Raw genomic sequence first — 20,541 nt, 5'->3', positions numbered from 1 at the left:
CTGGACCCTTGACACAATCAATGCTTCTCAATGTGGTGGTATACCGTTTGTTCACCCAGGTGGAATGGTATGTGATAATCAGCAGAATGTTTCCTCAAACATGTTTGACCTGATGGCAAGAGACTTCATGGAATCCAGAATCAACATTAGAGACTCCCAGGGCAACCCCCTCCCGGCTATATACTAGTGTGCCACTGCTAATTCTGTTCTGCTGGTAGGACAACATATCTAGTGATGGTGATGATGTTGCCTGGGATTTTGTCAGTAAGATAGGATTCCATGCGTATATTTTAGGCTGTTGCTTGATTAGGCTGTGAGACAGTTCTCCCAAATTTGACACTTCTGTTGGAGGGACAACTTTGTGGGGCAACAGGGCAGAATTTATGTTTGTCATTTTCTCATTCCTGTGTTGATTTCATGGTGGTCCATTCAGTTTTGTTCCTTTTTGAGAAATTTTAAATGGTGTATATAACTGAAAGACTTGTTAGGCCATTTCAGAGGGCAGTTAGGAGTCAACCACATTGCTGTGGGTCTGAAGTCCCATGTAAGTCAGACCAAGAAAGGGGATAGCACTTTTAGTGAACCAGATGGGTCTTTACAACAATGGTTTCACGGCCATCATTAGACTTTTAATTCTAGATTTTTACTGAATTGAAATTGCACCATCTGCAATGGTGGGATTCAAAACTGGATCCCGAGAACATCACCTTGCTCTCTGGATAACTAAATAAGCAACAATACCATTTACACTCATGTGCTGGGATTCTCCATCATTAAGGATGGGGATATTTGTGGAACCTTCTCATCCTTCAGTGATTCATTTCATTGTCCACCACAGTTCATATCAGGATGTGGGAAGGATACTTATTTAGAGCTGATTCATTGGTTGGGCAAACACTTAGCTTTGTCTCGCAATTGTTGTTCACACAATTTGGCACACAATTAATCTAGTTTTTTTTTGTAGCTTCACCAGGATGACACTTCATTTTCATTACATTACATTACAACAATACAATTACATTACCAATACCATTGCCTTCTCCAAGTGGAGTATTTTAGGACACACTGAAGTCACAAATGTCACTGTTTTCAGATAAGAAATTTAATGTTTACAATCACATTACAATAATCCTACATAAGAACAAAGTAAGAACATAAGGACCAGAAGCAGGAATGGGCCATCTGGCCCTTCGAGACTGCTCTGCCATTCAATAAGACCATGGCATCAGTTCCACTTACCCAACTTCTCGCTATGACCATTAATTCCTTTACTGTTCAAAAGATTATCTATCTTAGCTTTTAGAACATTCAATGAAGAAGCCTCAACTATTTCACTGGGAATGGAATTCCACAGATTCACAACCCTTTGGGTGAAGAAGTTCCTCTTCAATTCAGTCCTAAATCTGGTCCCCCTACTTTTGAGGTTATGCCTAGTTTCACCCACTACTGAAAATAACCTCCCTACTTCTATCTTGTTTATTCCCTTCATAATTTTATATGTTTCTATAAGATCCCCTCTCATTCTTCTTAATTCCAATGAATATAATCCTAGTCTATTCAGCCTCTCCTCATAAACCAACCCTCTCAACTCTGGATTAACCTAGTGAATCTCCTCTGCACCCCGTCCAGTGTCAGTACATCCTTTCTCAAATAAGGAGACAAAAACTGCTCACAGTACTCCACGTGTGGCCTCACTAGCACCCTATATACCTGCAGCATAACCTCCCTGCTGTTAAACTCGATCCCTCTTGCAACGAATGATTAAAAAAAGGGACAAAAGGACAAAATCTTATTGGTTTTCCAGTTACATTTTCCAAGTGCTACAATTTGTGTCTTGCAAACTGAGATATTCTTATGTGAATCAACCCTGTTCAATGTGCTGCACAGATATGGAGTTGTTGAATCATTCAAAAATGTTGAGAATTGAGGTACCCTTCATCAATCTTTTCATAAGAATAAACCTGGTATGAAAACTAAGAAATTGAAACAGGAGATCATTAAGTCTTTTTAGTCCTCTAGTCTTTCAGCCCCAGTTATTCAATGACATCCTGGATGATATTCTGCTTCAACACCGCTTCGTTCCTGCGCTATCCTATATCCTTTTATAATGGTAATGTGTAGCCATCTTATCAATTTGAGTTTTGCAAACTGACGAGAAAGATGAGAGAACACACTAATGGCCTGAGACTCCACGCCCCTTTGGGTTCATAATTCCAAAGATTCACCCTAAACTGAGGGAAGAAATTCCTCCTCACTTCAGTTCTGAATGGTCTGCTCCTTATTCTGAGACTGAGCTCGGTGGCTGTCACGCCGTCCTCCAGCACCTGAACCCCGCCCATCCATCCTTTCTGGATGCACCCTGCGGAGACGTGTATGCTTAGACAAGAACACCCCTCATTCTTCTCAACTTCAGTGTACTTCAATTTATGATTATTAATTGAAATCAAACATTAGTTTAAGTCATATTATTTTATTTCTTTTCGTAGCTTTTGTCGAACTCCGAACAACGCCCCGATCCAAGAGCAACCACGATGAAAAGTAACGTTTGTGGAAGAAATTGGGCACAGATGATTACTTTGAAGCACTGATACTTGTTTTGAGGTGCTCTAGATGATGAAAACTGTGTTTGAACATGCTCGACTCCACAGAATACCCTAACAGTACGTTAACAGATAAAGACGGGCAGTGGATAAAAGATTTTAATCTGGTGGAAAAACCATTGGCCATCAGTAGTGTGGAATCAGGGAAAATTAATCAACTGAATGGAAACTTAGTCCACGCATCTGGAAATTCTGATGCAGGATCGCTAAGACAGTTCGTATTTCACTCTATTGTAAAGCAAACTGAAGGCCCGGTTCTCCTCAAGCCCATCGGGAAGTCAAAAGTATTAGTTGAGGCTGACGTCCAGAATTCAAAGGTAAATAAATCCGCAAAGAAGTCCGTGTTATCTTCATCTGCTGCTATAACTTCTGTTTTCCCTAAGACAAAAAAGGCAATGCTGAAGAAAACGAAACTGGTAGTTAACGCAGATAACAGCTCCCCCAGTATAAAGGCGACATCTGAAGACGGCTTCGGGAGCGGCGCAACAATTGAAGACCACCAACTGACTGATGAGCATTCTAAGTCTAGCTATGAGGACTGCGATGTTGACACCATCGTGATGCCATTTAAATTAAAAACTCCGGTCTTGAGCGCAGTGGATACCCCTGTTTATCAAAAGAAGAAACGCAAACGCTGTGGGGTATGTGATCCTTGCATGAAGAAAGATAATTGTGGGGAATGTAGCAATTGCAAAAATCGCAAGACTGGACATCAGATCTGCAAACAGAGGAAATGCGAAGAACTTAAGAAGAAACCCGGGTTCTTTCATGAGGTAAGAACATTTTCAAGTTTCGGAGATTTAAGGGTTTCGGAATTTAACTATACATGTAATTTCCATATCTCATCTTTCTCATCTATTTGCAAGTAGGGTAGAAGTGGGGAGAAAACATTTTCAATCGAAAAATATCAACACTGGGTAATGATGCAAGAAGAAACAGAACTTTTTAAATTGCATTTTAAAATGTCAGTTTCTCCAGCTTTAAAGATCACTCCAATAAATCAAGGATTTTAGTGAGAAGAATACACATGGAATCTAAAAAATACCTAGCAACCAGGATGGTCAAATTAAGAATGTAATTTCAGTTGTCACAAGCAATTCTAAAACTGAGAAAGATTTTGAATGTAATTTGATAGACTCCAAAGTCTCACACACACAATACACACAGCTTTACCAGTACAACGCTGTGAAACTGGCTCAGCAGTGTCTTTCTAGGCTCTAAGTCAGAAGATTGTAGCTCTAGGTGTTGCTGCAGAGACTGAAGCATTAAATCCAAGCTTCGGTATTGAAAAGTACTAAGATTTTTCAAATGAAATGTCAAACCAAGGTCCCACACATCCTCAAAATACAATGCAGAGACCTTTGAGGTATGGAGGCGAGCAAAGTCTCAGGGCTAGTACATTATATGAGAAGAGGGTGAGTGTAGAAGTTGGAAAGGAGATTTATTAAAATGACGACAAGACAGACATTAAAGAGAGGTATAGCATAAACATTCCAGGTATCTAAATGTTTTTTGAATTCCTTTGAGGGGCAAGTGAGTAAAAGAAAAACTTTTGACAATAATAACTGAGATAGCACCACTCAATGATTCTCTAAGAACATTAGTCCTTTTTAGTTCCTTGCTCTGGTGAATTTTGAGCCAATCAACATGAGCCTGGGGATAGATCAAACATTTTATCACATGCAGTTTTTTTAATAGCTCAGATAAAGTCATTAACAAAGTCACAGATTGAGTTTCAATCCTTCAGAATGTATTGGTTTGCAAAATGCCATGAAAAGCCTCCCATCCTGCTAAATGTAATTGTTGATAAAATCAGATTTTCAGATGGCAAAAGTAAAATAACCATATTCCCAGAGAGCCGTAGGCTTCATTCTCATCAGAGAGAGATGACTGGTGATGCCTGTAACCTGAAGATTGTTGCACCCCAAGTGAGGGATGTGTTGAGAATGTGGGATCTTCATGGCTCCCTCAGCTGGTGTAGAAATCAAACCTATGCTGTTCACATTCAATCTGCATCACAAACTAGCCGCTTGAGGGCTTGAGCCAACTGACACCCCTCAGACGACAAAGCACTTTTAGTAAACCCAGAATAAAAATTACAAGAACTGCTAAGTAGAGTGTTAACAGTAGGCATGAACTTTGGAAGGAAAATAGACATTGTGAAAACGAAAATATTGTATTCCTCAAAATCACCAAGAAGCATTCAGGTATTCAGAGAAGGAAGAGAAGCAGAACAGGTTCAGAAATGGAATTATTTAACAAGCAGAATATCTGCAATGGAAGATGCAACAAAGAAATAAGAACAAGAACAGTAATGGGAAAGACCATATTAGGGAAGAAGAGATGGTTGCGAAATGGAAAGCTGAATAAACAACTCAAAATGTGACTTGTAAAGTGCTTTATTTGAGCGTTATTTTGTATGAATGGGAGCTTTTGACCTTTCAGAAGGAGGTGAGCAACCAGGTAAATAACTTCAAAATAGAGATTTGGAGGAAAGAAAGAAACGTTCTCTTGGACAGAGAAAATAACAAATGATGAAATGTTGAAGTGAATGAAAGAGATTTGTTGAATAATTATGAAGAGGCAGAGACACTGAGAAGGACACATTTAAGGAAGAAATCAACTTGTAAGAAACATAATGGAGCAGAAATTTTAAGGAAAAGAGGACGGTAAACGATATCAATGGTGGTTGTTGAGAAGAAGAGATAATTAAGTGAGATTACAGTGAAGAGATAGCCATCCACTTAAAGCCACCTCTTAAATATTGGGCAGGAAAGCGCATGGTTGACCTTCCCAATCACAGCCAATTAAGGGCCTTAAGTAGTCAAATCACAACTGCGAGAAAGTCTCATCCTACCTGGGCTGCAAACACGTAAGCTCCATAAAGGATGAGAAAGAGCTGATCCATGTCAGTTGTCGATCAATATGGGTGGGCTCTCAGTTTGGGGCTGAGGGAGCTTCCATCCGCACTAATTCTGTTGGACAAGTCTTTGAAGAGCCACTTCCACCTTTGCTTCTGACATTGCTGGTCCCTCTTTCTGAGGTTACCTGAATCCCCAGACCTCGACTCCTGAAAAAAAACCTTTCTGGGGATGTAGGTGGTCGTGTGTCAGGAGTATCCACAACCTATGCTATGTACTGCAAGGTCCAGAGAGGGTGGAGTCCGATTGGCCACCATCCTTAGATGGGCAGAGCTTCCTACAATGACTTCGTAATTCTGGCGGAAAACTCTCCAGTTGTCAGTCAACTAACTTATTACAATATGATTCCACAGACTTTCTGACCAAGTTAGACCGTGGTTGTCTCTCCTCTGAACTTTCCTGTAGAGATCAAATACCAGAAAATCCCACATAACACTTTCGAACTTCTTTGCATTTCTACAGCTGTCATCCAGTTCCACAAATAACTTCTTTCTATCCCTGAATTTTCTGACTCAGCTTTTCAGTGACCACTTGTTTTCTCTGTTTGTTTCTCACATATTTTCCTTTAGTATTTTTTTCTATTTTTTAATATTTTCTATATTCCTTTGTTTGGCTACCTTTTTGGCAATTCATTTAGTTTTTCTCTCTTTGACGTGTTTTTCTGTAGCTCTTCCACAGTTTTCATTTATTTCACTAGTTTATTTGAGCTGATGACTGTAAACATTGGGAAGACTGAAATCATCTTATTTGGTCCCTGTTACAGACTCCCTAACTCTGGACTCCATCCCAGTTTCAGGCAATTGTGTCATGCTGAACCAGACTGTCTGCAGCCTTGGTGTCATATTTGATTCTGGTGTGAACTTAGGTGTCAGAGCTGTACTGCTTCTTAGACTGCCTATCTCCACCTCTGTAACATTACTTGATTCTGCTCAGGTAGATGGGGTAGTGAAGAAGGTGTTTGGTACACTTACTTTTATTGGTTAGTGCATTGAGTATAGGAGTTGGGATGTCTTGCTGAAGCTGTACAGGGCATTAGTTAGGCTACTTTTGGAGTAGAGCATTCCATTCTGGTCTCCCTGCTGTAAGAAAGATGTTGTTAAATTTGCAAGGGTGCCACAAAGCATAACAAGGATGTTGCCACATTGGAGGATTTGAGCTGTAGGGAAAAGCTGAAGGGGCTGCGGCTATGTTCCTTGGAGCATTGGAAGCTGAGGGGTGACCTTACAGAAGTAGATAAAATCATAAGGGCGTGATAGAGTGAATAGCCAAGGTCTTTTTTCCCAGGGTAGGGGACTCTAAAGCCAGAGGGCATAGGTTTAAGGTGAGAGGGGAGTGATTTAAAAGGGACCTAAGGGGCAACTTTTTCATGCAGATGGTGGTGCAAGTATAGTGTGAGCTGTCAGAGGAATTGGTGGAGGCTGGTGCAAGATCTACATTGGCTCTCAATCAAGAAATGCCTCAATATTTAATTTTTCGTTCACGTTTTCAAGGCAATTCATGTTCTCACCCTTCCCTTTTCTGTAATCTCATCCAGCCCCTTAACCACCTGAAATATCTGCACTTATCTAATTCTGATCTTTTGAACATTTTTGATTTTAACTGTTTCACTGTGGGTTTATATGGCTTCAACTGCTGAATCTCCAAGCTCTGGAATTCACTGTCTAGATCGTGACGAGGTTTGTTTTCTTTCCTCATTAAGACACAGTTTGCGTTCAACTTCTTTGCCTAAGAATTTGCAATCTGCTCAAATGTTGCTATATTTGAGTCAGTGTCAAATTTTAATTGAGAACAGTCTTCTGTAGTTCTGTAGCACCTCAGGTCATTTTATTACATTAATTGTGCTATATGAATGCAGGTTATTGATGTTATTGTATATTCTTGTCGAATTTGTGATAAAATTATGCGTTGAAGCAGTTAATTTGACTTAAGGAGTCATAATAATTATCTGTATAGATAAATGTTATACAATGTTGAAATTTCAAGCCCACTTGTTTTTATTTGTTGGAGCATCACAGATATGACAACCAAAACAAGTGAAATTTCAGAGATCCTCTGATGTCACTGTCACGCGGGCATAGAGTTATGGAGCTGTATAGCGTGGATGCAGACTCTTCCATCCACCTCGTCCATGCTGACCAGATATCCTAAATTAATCTATTGGCCAGCATTTGGCCCATATCCCTCCAAACCTTTCCTATTCAAGTACCCATCCAGGTACCTCTGAAATGTTGTTTTTATACTAACCTGCACCACTTCCTTTGACACTTCATTCCATACACGTACCATTGTTTGCGTGAAAAGGTTGCTTCTTCGTTCCCTTTTAAATCTTTTCTCTCTCACCTTTAAATCTCTAGTTTTGGACTTCCATACCCTGGGGAAAAGACCTTGTCAATTCACCCTATCCATGCTCCTCATGATTTTATAAGCTTCTGTCAGGTCACCCCTCACCTGCGATGTTCCAGGGGGGAACATAGCCCCGTCTATTCAGCTTCTCCCTATAGCTCAAACCATCCAACTCTGGCAACATGCTTGGAAATCTTTTCTGAACCCTTTCAAGTTTCACAACATCCTTCCCATAGTAGGGAGACCAGAATTGTACACAGTATTCCAAAAGTGGCTAAACTAATATGCTGTACAGCCCAACATGACTTCCTAATTTGTTTACTCAATATTTTGACCAATAAAGGCAAGCATACCAAATGTCTTCTTCGCTATCCTGTCTTCCTGTGACTGAACTTCCAAGGAAATATGAACCTGCAACTTCAAGCTGTCTTTGTTCAATAACACTTCTCAGGATCTTACCATTAAGTCAATAAGTCCTACCCTGATTTGCCTTTCCAAAATGCAGCACCTCACGTTGATCCAAGTTAAACACCACCTACCACTCCTCGGCCCAGTGGCCCATCTAATCAAGGCCCCGTTGCTCTCTGAGGTAACCTGTCCACTACACCACCAATTTTGGTGTTATCCACAAACTTACTAAACATGCCTCCTATGTTCATAACCAAATAATTTATATAAATGACAAAAAAGAGTGTACCCAGCACCGATCTGTCCGGCACAATGCTTGTCACAGGCCTCCGGTCCAAAAAGCCACCCTCCATCACCACCCTCTGTCTCTTACCTTTGAGTCAGCTCTGTATCCGAATGGCCAGTTCTCCCTGTATTCCATGTTATCTAAACTTGTTAACCAGTCTACCATGGGGAACCTTGTTGAACGCCTTACTGAATCCCATATAGCTTACGTCCACCACTCTACTTTCATCAATCCTCTTTGTTACTTCTTCAAAAAACTCAATCAAGTTAGTGAGACATGATTTCCCATGCACAAAGCCTTGCTGACCATCCCTAATCAGTCCTTGCCTTTCTAAATAGATGTAAATCCTGTTCCTCAGAATCCCCTCCAATAATTTACCACCACTGATGTCAGGCTCACCAGTCTGTATTTCCCTGACTTTTCGTTACCATCTTTCTTAAATAGTGGCACCAGGGTGGCCAACCTCCAGTCTTCTGGCACCTCACAAGGGGCCCAGCAATCACTTCCCTAGCTTCCCACAAAGTTCCAGGGGATACCTGATCAGATTCCAGTGATTTATTCACTGTTATGCTTTTTAAGACGTAGTCTCTGTAGTGTGGACACTGTTCAAGATGTCACTTTTTATTTTCCCAAGATCTCTACCTTTCTTATCCTTCTTCACATTAAACACTGATGTAAAATACTCATTTAGTATCAGCATCCTGAATTACATATTGCATCATTATTCAATTAAAAGCTGTCATTTTGATTAGATTCCCTACAGTGTGGAACCAGGCCCCTTTGGCCCAACAAGTCCACACTGCCCCTTGGAGCATCCCACCCAGACCCATCCCTCTATAACCCACACACCCCTGAACACTACAAGCAATTTAGCATGGCTGATCCACCTAGCCTGCACATCTTTGGACTGTGGGAGGAAACCGGAGCGCACCCACACAGACACAGGGAGAATGTGCAAACTCCACACAGACAGTTACCTGAGGCTGGAATTCAACCTGAGTCTCTGGCACTGTGAGGCTGCAGTGCTAATGACTGAGCCACCATGCTGCCCCAAATCCTGCCATAATTTGCAACGTTTTTGTTTTTAGGTTTTTTGTATTAAGATTCAGTCAATTGGTCACTTGTTAAATAACTTTTGGAAGATTTCTTTCAAAGCTGCAATTTGAGTGAAATGCATTCCACGTGCAAGTGAGCTTATGTCCCAAATTTATTTATGATCTAATACTTTAGATCAATCTAGCAGTGAAGTAATCTGAATTTCAAGACCTATTACATCTCTTCAGGATGGCAGTAGGTTCAGAAATTTCATCCATCGAATGATGATTCAGATGAATATTGGGCATTCTATCCATGTATTGTAATTTAATGACATAATAACACTTAAATTATAGAAATTCATTTATGGAAGTACAATAATATTTGGATTATCTAGATTGCTGCATAGGGCTCAGTGTACAAATGTGTAAAATACTTGACAAGAGTAATAATATTCTGGAAGGCAGGGACATAAGAAAGTAGATATAGAAGTCCAGGCAGAGCCAAATTAGGACTCTAATAGCAATTCAGTCTTATTGTTGATATTCACTGGGAAAGTAACCCTAAAACTCAGTTGGCCCTTTTAGATATTCTTAATTAACCTGTTCAGAGATGGCACTACATTGTCTGGAACAGGCAGGATTAGAACTTGGGTCTTTCTTGGCTCAGAAGTAGGGGCACTACTATTGTGCCACAAAAGCCTTATTTTGCCCTTTCTGTTCAGAGGACAACAAGCTGACATTTTCCTTGATGTGTCAATAATTACTAAGATGCTTTTCTGAATAGCATCTTGTATGCCAGTTCCTATAAAATATACTTTTCCATAGTTTAATAATGAGTGCGGGAGGGCATGCCAGGAGCAGATGAGACATCCATAAAAATGAAGTGTCAACCTTGCGCAGCTACTTGCATGCCAAACAGCATAAGCAACAAGTGACAGATAGAGATAAGTGATCCTACACCAATGGATCAGATCTAAGCTCTGCAGTCCTGCCACAAACAGTCATGGATGGTAATGGACAATTAAACAACTCACTGGAGGCAGGGGAAACCTCAAATATCCCATCCTGAATGATGGGGGAACAAAGCCCATCAGTGTAAAAGATAAGGCTGAAAGCATTTGCAGCAATCTTTAGCCAGAAGTACCAAGTGGATGATCCATCTTGGACTCCTCCAGTTGTCCCCACCACCACACCAGTCTTCAGCCAATTGGATTCAGTGCCCGTGATATCAAGAAATGGTTGGAGGCACTGGATACTGCAAAGGCTTTGCTCACTGGAAACATTCCGGCAATAGTACTGATGACTTGTGGCTCCAGAACTTGTCATGTCCCCAGCCAAGCTGTTCCACTACAGCTGTGACACTGACATCTACCCGACAATATGGACAATTGCCCAGGCATTTTCTGTAGACAAAAACAGGACAAGTCCAACCCAGCCAATTCCTATTCCATCAGTGTACTCTCGATCATTAGTAAAATGATGGAAGGTCTCATCAACAGTGCTATCAAGCTGCACTTCCTTTGCAATAACTTGTTCATGAAACGAATTAAGCTTCCGCCAGGACCTTCCTGCTCCTGACCTCATTAGTGCCTTGGTTAAAATGGATAAAAGTGCTAAATTCAAGAGGTGAGGTGAGAGTGACTGCCCTCAAATCAATGCTCATTTTAATTAGTGTGGCATCCTTTTGCCTGAGCAAAACTGGAGTCAGTGGGTTTCAGGGGAACACTGTCTGGTGGTTGGAGTCATACTTGGCTGAAAGGAATATGGTAGTCGTTATTTGAGGTTATTCATCTTCAGAACATCTCTGCAGGATTCTTCAAGGTAGTGCCTAGGCCCAAACATCATAAGCTATTTCATCAATGACTTCTCTCTGTTGTCAAGCCAGTAGTGGGTTGTTCACTGATGATTGTACAGTGTTCAACATTATTCACGACACCTCAGATGCTGAAGATTTACATTTCCAAATACAGCAAGATCTGGACAACATACAGGCTTGTATTGAAAAGTGGGAAATAACATTCATGTTGCACAAATGCCAGGGACCATCTTGATAAGAGACAATCTAACCATTGTCCCCTGACATTCAGTGGTGTTACTATCACTATTACTAGCACTGTTAACATCCTGGGAGTTACCATTGACCAGAAACTGAACTGGAATGGCCATATAAACACTGGGGCTATAAGAGTGACTCAAAGGCTAGGAATCTTACAACAAGAAACTCAGATTCTAACTTTTCAGAGCCTGTCATCAGGATTGTGATGGAATACTCCCCACTTCCTGGATGAATGCAGCTCTGGTAACACTCGAGAAATTTGACACCATCCATTCGCTCCACCACCAACACAAATAACAGTAGTATGTACTACCTACAAGATGATAGCAGAAATGCATCAAAGCTCCTTAATCGGCACCTTTTAAACCCACAATGACTTCCATCTAGAAGGACAAGGGCAACATGGAATTAGCACCACCTGCAAATTCCCCTCCAAGACAGTCACCATCCTGACTTGAAATTGTATCATCATTATGACAGTGTCACTGGGTCAAAATCCTGGAATTCCTTTCTGAACTTCAATTTGAGTCGACCTATAACACATGGACTGCAGCAGTTCAAAAAGACAGCTCACCACTACTATCTCAAGGGCATGTAGGGATCGGCAATTAATGCTGGCCATTTCAAGGTTGCCCACATCCATGATTGAATGAAAAAAAAACTGACCTTTTACTTAATTGAGTATCAAAAATCACCTCTATTTTTCATGAATGGAACCAAGTTCACCTCCCAGATGGACTCATAAAACAGTTTATAGGAGTCAGACTGGGGTACTCTAAGGTACCATTCGTTACCAAATGATGATCTTGGTCCACTCTGAAGCGATGGAGCCCACATGAATTGTTCCATTTGGCTTCAAGTCATCATATGCTTACGTAGTTCACTGATCAGTAGTGCCCTTTAAACTCTGCCCAAAATGCTGAGCGTGTTGTTTTTGAGGGACAAAAGGTTTTGCATGCAAGCACCCAACTCCATGTGCGTATATCTCCCACAGGTGTGAATTTTTGCTGCAGCAAAGAAGGAATGTGATAGTGTGTGATTTATGAGATTGCACGCATCTATAATGGTGGAATCATAGAACATAGAACATAGAACATTACAGCACAGTACAGGCCCTTCAGCCCTTGATGTTGTGTTGACCTGTCATACCGATCTGAAGCCTATCTAACCTACACTATTCCATGTACGTCCATATGCTCATCCAATAACGACTTAAATGTACCTAAAGTTGGCGAATCTACTACCGTTGCAGGCAAAGCGTTCCATTCCCTTACTACTCTCTGAGTAAAGAAACCACCTCTGACATCTGTCCTATATCTTTCACCCCTCAATTTAAAGCTATGCCCCCTCGTGCTCGCCGTCACCATCCTAGGAAAAAGGCTCTCCCTATCCACCCTATCTAACCCTCTGATTATTTTATATGTCTCAATTAAGTCACCTCTCAACCTTCTTCTCTCTAACGAAAACAGCCTCAAGTCCCTCAGCCTTTCATCGTAAGACCTTCCCTCCATACCAGGCAACATCCTAGTAAATCTCCTCTGCACCCTTTCCAAAGCTTCCACATCCTTCTTATAATGCGGTGACCAGAACTGTACGCAATACTCCAAGTGCGGCCGCACCAGAGGTTTGTGCAGCTGCAGCATAACCTCTTGGTTCCGGAACTCGATCCCTCTATTAATAAAAGCTAAAACACTGTATGCCTTCTTAACAGTCCTGTCAACCTGGGTGGCAACTTTCAAGGATCTGTGTACATGGACACCGAGATCTCTCTGCTCATCTACACTACCAAGATTTGTCATCTTTCTATTGGGTGCAGCTGGGAAAAGTGAAGGATGCAGCATTTGTGAGCGTAAGGGCATGGGTATCTTGTGAAATGTGGAAATTGGAAAGGGGATGGCAAGTTGGAAAGAAAGTTTTATTAATAGTGAGACTGGAAATAACGTGAGTATAGTCATACAACAAATGTAAGCCTTGACAATGCTGTTAATTATTTCCAACACTACAGTCATGTCCTGGTTGTTACCTTTTTGGTATTGACATGCTATATGATATCTTCACAATGTCTCCTCAGTTCCTTGAGAACTTCCTGAAACCTGGAGGGAAGAGGATGACCAGGGCATCCAAGAGAATGTCAGAGAATTTGTGTACATTCTCAGTGTTTGCTGCAGCTATATTGGTCCTTTCAAGTGCTCCTGTCCTTTGCAAAGCAGAATGTACTTGCATTTTAAGAGGGGTGCTAAATGGGATTGGAGTTCCTGAACATCAAGACGAACATTCCTCTCCACTCCTAACAATCTTGAGGCTGTCAAAATATCAGCAGGCAGCACAAATATGACAGGATGTTTGAGTTTACATTGAAAGAGGTCTACAGTGTCTGCCTGCAATGTTCCTTCTTTGTTTGAATTTCAAGGTCATTGCTTCCTTACCTTTGAGAGAAAAGCTTTCACAAACTGAAAGTAAAATGAACGAGGAACAGCTTCATTCCATAACTTGCATATATTCTTCATAACATGAAAATGAGCAACAACTCTTTTGGCACCTCTTTACTGTTGAACATGGGGTTTGTCAAATATATTTTTTATGAAAAAGGGATATTATAATTTACTAACATATTTATCCCAAGACTTTTTGTTGTCTTGCTTTCATTAAAGTAGCAGAGCTTTGTTATACTAAGTTACTGTATAATACCAATTTTTTAAACAGCAAATCTCAATCTGGTTAATTGGAACAATACATTTCAAAGTACATGCTTAGATTGATGCCAGAGCGATAAGGATCTGGAATACAAACACTGAGCATGTGATGGAGACAAATTCAATCAAGGTATGCAAGAGAAAACAAGCTGATTATTTGAAAAGCAAGAGTATTTATGGGTAATGGGGTGAGGTATAGCATGAGAAGATTGCTGCTTTGAACAGCTGGTGCAGACATGACCAGCTCTACAGTCTCCTGCACTGTAACTCTGACTGTTCTGTGAGAATTGTGCACAATATCAACAGTGATAACTGATCATAATGTCACATGAATCTCTGATTGGAAAGTAATTGATCAGCCATTAGTCAAATAAGGAGTAAATATCCTGACGGAGAGCTTAAAAATTGTCATAAATTCTGTGTCAGAAATTTAAAATACGACAGGTTAAAACATGTGTTTTGAAAGTATGGAAAACCAACAAAATACAAATGATAGGATAAATTAGAAGGCTAATCCTTCCAAGGTTGTTTTAACTTGTAAAGTGACCAACAGTCATTTTGACTGACTCTCATGTTGTGAGTAATATTACTTCATGTCACAGGTTTCTGCTATGGGCCTTTATATGACTGAACTAGCTGCAGCCTAGCTAAGCTGCTACAATGGAGCTATGACATTGAGATTAGCCAAAAAACAGGCTAAATCCAAACCAGCCAATTGTCATCCTACCAGTGTACTCTTTATTATCAGTCAAGTGATGCAAGGTGTCATTGATATTGCTTTCAAATGGTCGTTGCAAAGGGCTAACCTGTGCACTGGTACGCTGTTTAGGTTCCACCAGAGCTACTCAGCTCTTGACCTCCTTACAGCCTTGGTCCAAACACAGTCAAAAGAGATAGTTGAAAGGTTGGGTGGGACTAATTACCCTTGACATTGTAGGACAGCATTCAACCATGCATAGCATTGAGGAAATCTGTAAAAACTGGAGTCAACAGGAACTGAGAAAAGCTTTTCTCTGCTTGGAATCATAACTAGCACAATAGAAGATGGTCATGGTTGTTGGAGGTTAATTACCTGAGTCCAATGGGAGGAGTTCCGCAGGTAGTATCCTTGGCCCAGTCATCTTCAGCTGCTGTATTAGTGATCTTTCCTCTATCATCAGGCTGATGACTACACAATATCCAGCACAATTTGTGTCTCCTCAGGTATTGAAGTAGTCCATCTCTTGAACAAGACCTGAACAATTTTCAGGTTTGGGTTGATAAGTAGGGAGTAATATGTTGAGCACAGATGCCAGGCAATGATTATTTCCCACAAGAGAGAACAAACCCTTTGACATTCAGTGGTGTTGTAATTGCTAAAGCTGATATTATCAACATCCTGTGGATTCCCACTGATTAGAAACTGAGCTGGACCAGGCATACAAATAATTTGGCTACAAAGGTAGATGTAAAAGGGTAGGAATTTGGCAGCGTGAAACTCATCTCCTGACTCCCTAAAGCCTGTACAATATCTCCAATTTGTAAATCAGGAATAGGTTGGAATACTTCCTGCTGGCTTGTATACCTGCAGCCCCAGCAACACTGGAAAAGCTTCACATCATCCAGGAAAAGCTGCCCACTTGATTGGCACTCCATCCAGCACCTTAGACATCCACCTCTTTCATCTGCAGTTCATTGTAATATCAAATGTGAACCATCTACAGAATGCACTGTAGTAACTTACCATGTTGAGTCGGTGAGGTGAGGACCCTATGACAGGCAGTCGGCATCACTGAGAGGAGTGAGCAACGTGAGGATCTTTGCAGAGAGACAGACTGACAGACCACAGACCTGGACATAAATGAGATTTTTCTTGTCTATACTTAAGTAGGAGAAAGGGTAAAATAAAACCAATTGTCCATATGGGTAAAGTATGTTTGGGGATCTCAGGCCTGTGATTTGCATATCCTGCACTGCGTGGTAAATCTTAGACACTTTAGGCCATCTGAATGACCAGATAGGCAGGAGGTGCCTCCAGCTGGAACAGTTTGAGCTCTGAGTTTAGAAAGTGAGTGGTGCCCCACTGGACATCTACCTGCAAACTGCTTCTTATTTTTGGAAAACACTGAGAGTGACAGTCAGCCAAAGCCGAGGCCTTTGCCATAACAATAGATCAGATGAATGTGTAGCTGGAGAAACTACACCTCTGTTCTTGCTACCTAAGTGCATAACTTTCTCTCATTGTATTCTATTTCCATTTCTTTGCCCACTCTCCTAGTAACTCCTCCTGCAGCCTCCCCACTTCCTCAGTACTACTGTCCCTCCACCTAACTTTGTGTCATTTGCAAACTTAGCACCAGTGCCCTCAGTTCCATCATCCGGATAGTAAATATATGATGTGAATAGGCCCGAAACGTCAGCTTTTGTGCTCCTGAGATGCTGCTTGGCCTGCTGTGTTCATCCAGCTCCACACTTTGTTATCTTATATGATGTGAATAGTTGTGATCTCAAAACTCCCGCAGAACTCCACAGCTGCCATCCTGAAAAAAAACCCTTTATCCACATTCTGTGCCTTCTTCCAGTCAACTAATCTTCTATCCATGCCAGTACCTTCCTAACACCTTGGGCTGTTAGCTGCGGCATTAAATAAACCTGAGGGCGAGATAGGTAGATTTTTAATAAGTAATGGGTTAAAGGGTTATGGGGAGTGGCCCAAAAAGTGGATTGAGCCCAAGATAAGACCTGCCATTGTTGTATTAAATGGCAGAGCATGCCTGAGGGCCTGAATTACCTAGTCCTACTCCTACCTTTTATGTTCTTATGCTATTTTGAATTAATGCTGCATTTCCGTGAATGGATCTCCTGATTTGTGCTGTATCTGCCATCCTTAAATGGATTGGGTTTAAGGAAGTGGCTTCACTGGATGGATCGTGAATGATGTTGCACCAGCCATTTATATGCCTATAATCCAGAATTCATTTGAGGATTATGATCCAATTTGGAGTGCCATTGTGAGAGAGCCTAGTTTTAAATAACTGAACATAATTTTAAAAACTATACAGAGTAATTTACTGATTATACTCACGTGTGGTGGTCAGCTTCTCAATAAATTAAAATAAATTTTAAAATATGAGCTGCCTTGTATGCCCTCAAAGAGTAGCAGTGAAGAGATATAATTGTGTATTCCCATTTCAGGTGTTACTTGCTTTCTGTGTGATGTTTTTTAAATACATGGGACTGATTGGAGAAATTATATCTGCTGAGTATGATTTGCACTTTTCTGTGATATGGCATAGTCAGTCAGGCGAATGGTGCTCAGAGAAAGAACACAACTGCGTGGAAATATCAGGCCACAGATATTTGGCAGTGGCATGGTTTTTCAGCCTTGTGACAATTAAAACCTGAGGTTCTGATGAAAAATTGTATTATGAGTTTTTTTTGTGCTGTTAAATTGTGAAGTAAGATTTATAAACATCACACTCTCTGAAAAAGGCAACGTGTGTTCGAAGATCTTAAATTTTGGTCTGTGCAACAATTGAAACAGTATTGACTAAACTGAGAATTGCACATTTTAACTGCTATTGTAGACCTAACAGAGGCCCAAGAAAAGGGATGAAGAAACAGGATACTATTGCTGTTAGAACAAATAGTAAAAGCACATTTAATGGCAAGGAGTGATTTCATGAAGAAAGCTTGCAGCTTGGTTCTTTGATAATGGGAATAATTGAAAGCTGACATGAATCTTATGTATTTATAATGGGATTATGGAAACTTGGTGGGGTGGCAGAGGGGCCTAGAGAAACACTGAGTTGTTCATTTCAGGTATTCTGGAAAGTTTCCAAACAGTATTGCAGGAGCATTCCACAGTTAATACCATCCAACCCTCAATCTTTCTGCCAGATGCACTTGTTAGTTTATGAAGCATCACAGTGTAATGTCATGCTTTGCCTCTTCTTCCACAGGGAATACTCCACACTGTGCCCTTTTAGCCAGATTTTACAACAAGAGGATCAACCGAATATACAGCAGTCTTTGGTGAAATTTCCATTCTTCTACATTTTAAACTATCTTGTATCATATGGAACTAGTTGGACTTCTGACCTTAAGGGGATGGGGGAAGTGAAATGAGAAGAGAAGGCTGATTGGGAACCGATTATTTATTTTCACTTAAAATTTAACATGTTTGACACCAGCAAATTCAGATTTGATCGATATTTTAAAAATTGGCATGACTTTGGTGCTAGTTGAGATTAAAAACTTCCCAGTACTAAGTTAGAATGAAACTAAAGGGATAGTAAGTGCCCAAATTTTATTTTTATCCTGATCATTATGCTCAGATGTACGGCAAACCACAGCATATTCCTCAAAGTGAATTTTGCAGTGAATGAGCAAAATGAGTTGCACTGTGCTTCCTAGCATTTAACTTTGCCGATAGCTTTTTATCTGCTTTTCACAGCATTTAGAAACAGGGGCAAGAAGAAGAACTCATGAAAAACATTCAAATAAATTCATCTTTTCCAAACACAACCATACGTTTGCATCATGTTTTTACACTGCATATTGGTGAAACTGAGCCACCTACTCATCTGAGAGCCTGGGTCTCTCTGATTATCTCTTTCCTTGGACGCTGAGTCATGCTGGTTTCACAGGTGTTCATAGCACCCCCACCCCATTCATGCATATTCTTGAGATATGAGTCTCATCCATGACCATCAGTAATCTGTATGATGGCATCCTTTGGCAATGACATTAAACCAAGGACTTCAATTGTAATGGTTTATACTTATTATCACATGTGCAAGCATTTATGTAAATTGCCTGCCACATTTTTGACATTACAGCAGTGATCACTCTTAAAGCAGTTAATTGACTGAACGTCACTCTTGGATTTGGTGAGGACATGAATGGTGGCATGTTTGTGCAAATCTTTCTTTTGAAATATTACATTCAGGATGTATTTCATTATTTCCCAAAAATGGTCAAATGCAGTTTATAGCAGAAAGCACTATGTAGTGAATTTTAGCATTGATCAGGGATTTTCAGGTGATCAATATTCATTACTCCAATGTAGATTGATATTGCACATGGCAGTGTGTAGAATCCCAATAGTCACAAACTCCAAAGGCACCATTCTGGCAATAGTACTGAAGACTTGTGCTCCAGAAGTTGCATGACCCCTGGCCAAAAAGTTTGGTTACAGACACAGCACTGGCATTGACTTGTCAAGGTGGAAAAATGCCCAGCTATGTCCTGTGCACAAAAAGCAGGACAAATCTAATTCTGCTTATTACCATCAGTCTATTCTCAGTCATCAGCAAATTAATGGTATGTGTCTTCAACAATGCTACCTAGCAGCACTTGCTTTGCGATAACTTGCTCACTCATGTCTAGTTTGTGTTCTGCCATGGCCACTCAGCTCCTGACCTGACTAGAGCCTTGGTTCAAACATAGACAAATGAGCTCAATTGCAAAGGTTTGGTGACGTTGGCTGCCCTTGACATCAAAGCTGCATCTGACTGAATATGACATTGAGAAACCATAAAAACTTAATGGGAATCAGGGAGAAAACTCTTTGCTGTTGGAGTCATCCCTGACACAAAGCAAATGGTTGTGTTTGTAGATCAAATATCTCAGCCCCATGGTAGTATCCTTGGCTCAACTATGTTCAGCTGCTTCACTGGTGACCTTGCTCCTATCATAAGGTCATAAGTGGGGATTTTCACCGGTGATTGCACAATGTACAGTGCCATTTATGATTCTTTAATACTGAAGCAGTCCATGTCCAAATGCAGCAAGACCTAGACAATATACGGGCTTGAACTGATACGTGGCTAGTAACATTTGCACTGCACATGCTAGGAAATGACCATCTTCAACAAGAAATAATCTAATCATTGTCCCTTGATATTCAATCATATTATCATCACTGAATACTCAACTGTCAACATCCTGGGAGTTACCATTGCACAGATGCCAAAATGGTCTAGCCAAATAAATATAGTGGCTACAAGAGTGGGTCAGAGGTTAGGTACCCTGTGAGTAACCTACCTCTTTACTCCCCAAAACCTGACTCCAACTACACGGTTCAAGTCAGGAGTGTAATGGAATGCTCCTCACTTGCCTGCATGGCTGCGGTTTCAGAAACAACATCCAGGACAAAGCAACGCTCTAGACTGGTATATCATATCCAAAAACATCCACTCCCCTCTACCACCAAT

The 20,541-nt window shown here is 40.7% G+C and overlaps 1 protein-coding gene across 2 annotated transcripts in view; it reads left to right on the top strand.

The window, feature by feature from the left end:
• The window catches only part of LOC125448142 (methylcytosine dioxygenase TET3-like), a 353,266-nt gene that overhangs the window by 5,800 nt on the left and 326,925 nt on the right, over positions 1–20,541 (top strand). For both annotated transcript variants that reach the window (XM_048523202.2, XM_059641139.1), the window contains exon 2: positions 2,487–3,373. In XM_048523202.2, coding sequence (XP_048379159.2) covers positions 2,633–3,373 — 741 coding nt within the window. In that variant the 5' untranslated portion in view covers positions 2,487–2,632. The remainder of the gene's footprint in view (positions 1–2,486; positions 3,374–20,541) is intronic.

Source organism: Stegostoma tigrinum, chromosome 40 (assembly GCF_030684315.1).
Source record: "Stegostoma tigrinum isolate sSteTig4 chromosome 40, sSteTig4.hap1, whole genome shotgun sequence".
Lineage (NCBI taxonomy): Eukaryota > Metazoa > Chordata > Chondrichthyes > Orectolobiformes > Stegostomatidae > Stegostoma > Stegostoma tigrinum.
Note: the sequence above shows the minus strand (reverse complement) of the source record. Positions and strands in the feature narration are given on the sequence as shown.